The sequence below is a fragment of the Crocodylus porosus genome, unplaced genomic scaffold (assembly GCF_001723895.1).
Source record: "Crocodylus porosus isolate Cpor-Errol unplaced genomic scaffold, CroPor_comp1, whole genome shotgun sequence".
Classification (NCBI taxonomy): domain Eukaryota; kingdom Metazoa; phylum Chordata; order Crocodylia; family Crocodylidae; genus Crocodylus; species Crocodylus porosus.
Genome location: NW_017728906.1, coordinates 124,579,855 through 124,588,096, shown reverse-complemented (window position 1 = coordinate 124,588,096; position 8,242 = coordinate 124,579,855). Strand labels below are relative to the sequence as shown.

The 8,242-nt window shown below is 38.3% G+C and overlaps 1 protein-coding gene across 1 annotated transcript in view; it reads right to left on the bottom strand.

The window, feature by feature from the left end:
* The window catches only part of RBM26 (RNA binding motif protein 26), a 97,074-nt gene that overhangs the window by 49,246 nt on the left and 39,586 nt on the right, over positions 1-8,242 (bottom strand). Inside the window, exons 6-10 of the mRNA XM_019528502.1 lie at positions 5,564-5,803; positions 3,781-3,921; positions 3,283-3,423; positions 1,725-1,836; positions 1,026-1,185 (exon numbers count right to left, since the gene is read on the bottom strand). Coding sequence (XP_019384047.1) covers positions 1,026-1,185; positions 1,725-1,836; positions 3,283-3,423; positions 3,781-3,921; positions 5,564-5,803 — 794 coding nt within the window. The remainder of the gene's footprint in view (positions 1-1,025; positions 1,186-1,724; positions 1,837-3,282; positions 3,424-3,780; positions 3,922-5,563; positions 5,804-8,242) is intronic.

The window sequence follows — 8,242 nt, the reverse complement described above, 5'->3', positions numbered from 1 at the left end:
TCCCTGCCACCTCCCCCTCTCTGCCGGCTATTGTTGGAGGTGGGAGACGGAGCAGTGGCTCCCTCTATCCATAACACTTCGGGCCCTCACAGCCAAATAGGCGTGCACCCTCTCAGTGGCACATGCACAGTTGGCCCAGAGCATTATGGACAGACTAAGGCCATTATTATATTACATTAGATAGCTATCTATCGCTGAAAGAAAAGAAGTCTTCAGGAAGAGCGTGGATCCAATATATACACTTTTTTCCTTTTATATACAACTTGGATCACCTAACAAGATGCTCTTCCTGAAGACTTTTTTGTTCCTTTATTTGTTAGGTAATCCAAGATATCCATCTATCTACAAATAGATACAGCTCTCTCTATCTCTATATGTATCTCTCTCTCTCTCTGAAATGTGGAACTATATGCATAGTTCCATATATGTGATATATGTATGCATCTTGTATTGCCTAACAAAAGAAAAACATCTTCAGGAAGAGCATGACTCATCTTAAATGCTTTAGTTTTCATCTTGTTAAATCACATAGTCTGCTAATGCCACAGTATTTTCAGGTATGGGATGTAATATTAGCTGCATAAAAGGTGGCAGTAAGAAGCTAGAATTTCAGAGTGGCTTAAGGTTGACTGCCTCAGTGGAAAGGTGGAAAAGCTATGACAACACAACCAGAACTCAGAAAACAGAGCAGAAAAGGAATCTGACTGGATTTGTTTGAAAAGTTTTTGAATTATTAAAATTTCAAAAACCTGACTAGTCCGCTGTGGGAAGTATTTGTTCAAGAAAAATACTCTGGTCTTTTAAACAAACAAAGCTTTCATTTTAGTTCTCTGTGCTTTCAAGGAGGATTACTAAATATAGGATAGATATGGTTACAAAATAAATAAATAAAAACAGGCAGATAAACTGAAAATGTTTTCAGGTAATCAAGCAAAGTAGCATAAAAAATCCACCCCTGTTTTCCCCCTTTGCAGTTTACCTTTATCATCAATGTGTTGTCACAGAACATTTCTTTTGACTCTTACCTGTAAATTTACCAAGCTTCCAAATCTGCTGAAGTGCTCGTTAAGTTTACTGATATTATTAAGTTCTGGAGGAACTTTCCTCAATTCAAGCTTTGTATTTTCATTTCCAAACTGTACCTTCTTCTGAAATCCAGGACTGTTTGTTCTGTTGAAATTTTGCCTGCAATAAAATTTGAAAGGAGAAATTCAGAGCGCCTCTAGTAAAAAAAAATTTAAAAAGGATATCCCAAGCAGTTCACAGGCAGGTCTGAATCCTATTTAAAATATTTTCACGTAATTCTTTCATGGGACTTCAAGTTAGTCAAACAAAAATTGAAGTCGATGTGAGCACAGTGTTATGTGGGGAAAGCTGAATAAGAAAAATAGAATGATTAAGTTTCTACTGTTTTGCCAAATACTAAGATCAGAACAATATCAAATCGGTTAAACATGTACATAAATAAGGGCAACAACTTTAGCAGCTCAGACTTTGTTTTTTCCTCTCCTTCTGAGCAATTAAGAAGCCAGTTATACTCTTGAAAGGAAAGCTCCTAAATATTTTACTCTAGACTACAAGGAGCAAACTCCAAGGCTTAGATCTACCATTTATAGAGATATTTCAGAAACCCAAGAACATTTTCTACTAGCTTGCTCAGTTTCCCAAACATGAACTTCCTTAAATTCAAATGATATTACTACATAGTTTTAATGACCACTCACTTGTCAAACCAGGTCTTCTTCGTAGGAATTCCACCATCCCCTGCACCAATTGTTCTCTTCCTGGACTCAGAATCCACCACTATCCTCATACTGCTCTTATTTGGTGGCTTCTCTGTACACAGATGTGAGATAATATATTAATTCTCTGGTTTTCTTTAAGTTTTGCACCAATATGTTTTTGCTCTTTAAAAAGTATGAAATAACTTTATACTGAAAAAGATGCTATGCTCCATAGATTAAGAACTAAGTACTGCATTTATTCCAACTAGTGGAACTGCTAATCCACTATTTCAGCCAATTCGCCAATCAGAAGCCTAATGACGTCCTAATCTCACTTAGTGACTGACTTGTGCCCTTGGACATAAAGAGCTCAATGTCTCATTAGAGAGATTTCTGGTCAGTGAGCAAGCACAGCAAAAGTTATCCACCAGAATAGACCTAGCCCACTTTTAGTGGGATTAACAAGAAGCGGCTACCTGATTTGGCTCAATGAGTCAAGTCCAGGGGCAGGGTTTCCATGAGCTACAGTATGTACCTCCAGCAACTGGGCAGCTGCTTGAGCTGCTGCACTGCACTGCTCCAGAAACTAGAGGGTAAACACTGCCACTGCTCACCCTCCCCCTTTTCCCCCGATGCTGATGTTAGTCAGTAACAGCTACTAAAACCATCAAATTTGGCTGTGGGCAAGGGGATGAAGGGACAAGCACCAGCAGCATTTACCCCGTGTTTTGAAGCCATGAGAACATAGCAGCTCTGGCAGCTGTGCCTACAAGCTCTGTGGGCAGCAATTTAGCCACACAATTTAACCACCAGTTGGATAACCTGGATGGTCTGCAAACAACGCTGGCATCCAGCTATAATTTCTGTAAAGGTCTATGTCCAATCATGAAATAACACAACATAACAGAACAACACAAACTAATCGGAAGTTAGACACAACATTATGTATAGCTAGTCAGGAGCTGGCTACTGAGGAAAGCTTCTACTGAAAAGTAATTGAACTGGAAGCTCCTTAGTAGAATGCACATATAGCCTATCATAGATCTATATTGTGATTGTATCCTTGTATTCTCTTCCCTCTGCATGCTGTTTGGCTTACTAGACTTGACTGTTTTCCTGTGCCTGTAGGCAGTACCTGCTGCCACATAACAGTTTACCTTCTTAAGTTTTGTTACAGGATAGGAGAATTCTGTGCATCATGTTGTACCGAATTGCTATGTATTTCAATAGCCAATTTGTTTTTTATTTATTTATTTTTATATATATGATTAAAATGAAATATACATACACACACATATATATATATAAATGTTTCATTTTAATAATGGAACAATGTGGATTTTGGGTTATTTTTAAGTCAGAAAATTTAGTAGTTTGTTTTTTTTAAAATCAAGAGAAAACCAGGATCTCTGATCATCAACCAAGCGTTGTTCTTATTCCTATTTTGCTCATTTCACAGAAAAGAAGGGTATAATAAAACTGCAGTGGGCAGCCTTAAAAAGTTACCACAGTTACTGTTAACAAAAGAAAACAAAAATAATGACAACTTTCATAATACCTCTGGGTGGCAGATCCATATCGCCTGATGTAAGCCCTATCAAATTAGGCCGTTGGGCATGAACTCTGTGCCTATACATAGGCCTCGAAGTGTTTGTTATACTTGGAGCTTCAGGATTATATCCATCTGTGTCGTATGTTTCTGGTAATAAAAGAAATTGTACAATAAAAGTAAGTTGCAGCTATAAAATCCTAGTTCTGAGAGCCTGCCATTACCTATGGTTCTGACAAATAATAATCAGTCATGCAATACCACCCTCTGAAAAAAAGTCACCTGAGTTTTAGTAAAACAGAGTTAAAAGATTCTTGCACTTGCATGCAAATTTTCAGATCAGAACATAGTTAAAAGCAGACATTTCTAGTTTAATTTTTTGAACTTCAGAGGCAAAGACTGTCTGCCCGAAACAGTACAACCGTATAACAAGTTCTAGGAACCATGCTATTATATATTAACCGCTATTATTCTATTTAGCGAACACCATGGACAAAGTATCAATACCTGCTGTAAAGAGAGAGGGTGGTGCAGGAGGTGGCTGGTGATGAATACCAGTTGTAACAACAGTAGGAACAGAACTTGTTGCTGAGTTTGGGGGAGCATCCATACCAGCAGGTTGTAAAGGTGGAAGCGGAGGTGGTGGTCCTGTCAAAACCATAAAGGACACTATTTCATTTTCCTTTTTATCTCCTTGACAATGGATTCAAGCTCCTACAACAGATTACTTAGAGCAGAGGTAGACAACCTTTTCCTGCTTGCAGACCAGAATGACCTGCTTGCAACCAGTGCTTGTCCCTAAGGCCATACAGGGAGAGTGGTCACAACCAGAGCCCTCTGTTGCTGAATGCTGCCCGTCTGCAAGCCCATGAGCCACACAGGCTGCCAACCTCTGACAGAGAGGTTACAAAATGTCTAGCCTTGGAAGTGTTTAAACAACACATTAAACAAACACTTGTCTGTAATAGTTTAGACAGGGACAAACCAATCTTAAAAAGGGCACTGGACTAGATGAACTACTGATGTCCCTTCCAGCCTCCTTTTCTATGAATCTACCCAAGGCCCCAATTACACAGGCAAGGAACTGCATTTGAAGCATGTGTTCAAAAATACTTAATTAAATGCTTCACAGGAAGGATACTCGTTGATTCATGTAAAGCTGTTCTCACTGGCACCTTAAACTACGTTAAAATACAACTTACAGACAAGTTACAGTTTAACACTTTTCACACACAAGACCAAATATTCATTGCCAACCAACTACTTTATTTACATACTGAATATCCCTAATTAAACTGTATAAAACACAAATTAGATATTACAAATTTAGTAAAGCAAAAAAGACTCTACAGTTTGCAAGTACCCACAATTTAATTTGTCAAAAACCACAACATTCTCAAGAATATAACAATATTACAGAGGACACTGAAGATCAGGTGAATTAAGCTTGACGTTTAAATTATCAACAAATACACATTTTGGATGTGGCAGAAGGTAAAGCAAGCATTTAAGAAAAGCAGAACACTGATACTATTTTTTGTTCAAAATGATACCATCAATTTGAAATTGAGACAATGAGTTTAAAGTTGTTTCAAGTATTAATTACTGTTTAATGGTTCTATCAGACCATTGTGATTTATGTTTGCATCACACTGAGAAAGAAGGACAGGAAGTTACAAAACCACCATGTCAAAGGTGAAATTTTCAAAGCTTCCTAGAAGGTCTAGACACCCAATTCCCACTAAAACAAGGGAGAACCATTTTCTGAAATCATTTTGGAAGCTTTCATAATATATCATACTTGCAACTGGAAAAGGAAACTCACTGAAGAAAAGTTTCTTTCTTTTCCCTGTTCTATTATCTTGGGTGTCACAAATAATAGCAGATGCAATATTTTCAGACATTTAATTTGCTGTGCTTTGGGTTTCTTTTAGACTTTGACAAGTTCAAATCAAGTGCTCCACAGAGGATTTTGTGGATTTTAAGACCTCTTCCCCTAACTCTTGTCAAAATCTGGCTGCTTTGAGATTTCAACACAAGCTATTTCAGGGATAATACCTGCAGCAATTAAAACTATGAATCTGAAATTAAAATAAACAATTTACAAGTATAAAAAATACATATATTAGAGAAATCAAAGCATTTTGGAAGAAGCTTTTTTAAAATCTATTTTAATCAACTGATCATATTAAATGTTGCCTGTTAGTCTGTTATGTAGGCCAAATAACATGAATGCATTTTGCATCTAGAAAAGTTCTGCACATAAATCTTTTTAAATTTTAATTTTTACCTGTAACAGGTGGAAGGCTGGGTGGTAAAGGGCCTGGGGGTGGCACTGGAGGTCTAAGATTAACAGGTGGAGGACTAAGAATTGGTGGTGGGGGAGGAAGTCCAGGGGGAGGTGGTCCTTCAACAACAGGGGGTTGTGCTGGAAAAGGCAGAATGCCAGGAAGATTCACATCTTCTACAACTACTGGGTCACTGCCATGATCAAAAGGGCACATGTCTCCTCTCATACAGAAACCCTTTTCTGGAAAAAAAAATCAAGTGTTAATAGCATTTTGCATCAGAGGTATGATCTTTAAGTATATAGCAGATATTCTTTACAATACAGAACCTAGAAATTTAAAATCTTTGCCCAATTTTAATTACCTAGACTAGAAATAATTAAATAGCCACTTAACATGATTGCTACTTAGCCTATTTATAAAGAGTTAACCATGTTAGTATGAAGTCAAGCAGAAGGCAGAGCAGAAGTGAACCTTCTAGACCATTTGAACAAACTGCAAGTTCTCCACAGAAATCTACAAAACATCATAAAAGTTTAAGATTTTCCTAACAATTTCTGCACCAACAGTTGAGGATACACTAGTAGCAAACGGTTTAGTTTCACTGACAAGGAAAATAAGCACCACCGAAGCCAAACAGGCTATGAACATATGAGCTTGGAAACAAGATGGTCTGGATGCCTTGAAAAGATGCCCAAGTAATGCACCTGAGACTTGGGTTTCCAAGAGGTTTAACACGGCAGTGGAAGTGTCACAGGCTACTGCTATTTCCATTATAAATATGTGCAGCATAGGAGCAGACATTGTTTGACAGTGAGATCGAGCACCCTGCAGCTGTAACACTGACTGGCTACAGGAACTTAACAGAACAGCCAGAGAAAGAAACCTGGAAAATATAGAGGCAGACTTAAGGTGGAAAGAGACTTGCCAAGTATAATAATGGATATTACCCAGGTATAACTTCCAAATTCAATGTAAACCCTGATAATGCTGTTTAGGTGCAAAAAAAACAAAAAAAAACAAACAAAAAAAATTAGCATGGACCAAAACCTTCTTTTGAAAGCTTCATTTTAAATGTTCAACATAGGAAATTTTGAATTAAATTGTGTATATTGCAATGGTTATCCAAAAGCATTGAAATGTTTTAGTATACCTGTAAAAAAGATTCTCTTTAAAAAACAAGCCATACACACAGCAGACAGCAAAAAGCATTTTTTAATCTCTTTTTACCAGTACGTCCAATGTCACTTGCTTAAATAATACTCCCTGAAAGTACTGTAAGAAAACCTGCTCAATAAAACAGCAAGAGAAAAAAGTATTAACTATATTCACCTTAATAGACTATGTGGATAGAAAAAGGATACACTGACTTAGTTTCAGGAAGAACATTATAAACAGATATTGGAAGACTCAGAAAATAAAACTGAATTGTTTTATAAGAAAAATCATCATGATGGAAAAGGAAAGAGTATAAAAAGATAGGATTAGAGAGGCAGGGAATATGCCCTAGATGTTCAGACAAAAATCAAGACAGCATCTAACCCCGAGAGGAGGAAGTAGATATGAAACTATATGTTCTCACAGTGCTTAGGGTCAGAAGGGTCCTAAACAGATCATCAGGTCTGACCCCCTGCCCCAGGCAGGAACAAGTGCTGGGGTCATAACATCCCAGCCGGATATCTAACTAGCCTCCTCTTGAAGACCCGTAAGATAGGAGAGAGCACCATCTCCCTTGGGAGTCCATTCCAGAGCCTGGCAGCCCTAACCATAAACTAAGCCTTCCTGATGTCCAGCCTGAACCTTCTCTCAAACAATTTGTGGCCATTATTCCTAGTAATCCCCGGTGGTGCCCAAGGGAACAGAGCCCTCCCCCAATTTTCGCTGATCCCCCCTGGTGAGTTTGTAAACGGCCACCAGATCCCCTCTCAGCCTTCTCTTGTGTAGGGTGAATAGGTTCAGACCCTTTAGCCTCTCTTTATAGGGCCTGCCCTGCTGCCCCTTAACCATGCAAGTGGACCTCCTCTGGACCCTCTCAATGCTAGCCACATCTCTCTTAAATGCAGCACCCAGAATTGGATGCAGCACTCTAAGTGTGGCCTGACCAGTGCCGCGTAGAGGGGAAGGATCACCTCCCTGGACCTGCTTGTGAGGCGGTTAGCCTTATCTATAAAGAATTAGAACACACAAGCAGAGAGGCAACTCAAAGAAAGGTTCCACAGGGATTTGTTTTTTTAAATCAAAGTTGGCAATTGATAGAATATTAATGACAATCTAAAGGATAGTTTTATAGTAGTTTCTGGACACTTATTAGGCTTATTTTTGGAAAAGTAAAATCTGGTAAGATGTTGTACAGGATGGACTACATAAAAAAAATAAAACAATATACTGGTATGGACAAATGCCTATATTAAAATAGGTTACCATAGAACATCTGATGTACAGCAGCTTTTAGAGAATCATAAAAAATTAAGATTGGAAGGGACCTCCCGAGGTCATCTAGTCCAACTCCCTGCTCAAAACAGGACCATCTCTCCCAGCCAGGTCATCCCAGCCAAGACTCTGTCTAGCCAGGTCATAAAAACTTCCAACGATGGAGATTCTACAACCTCTATGGTAACCCATTCCAGTACTTTACTACACTCATGAGAAAGTTTTTTCCTAATATCTAACCTAAGTTTTCC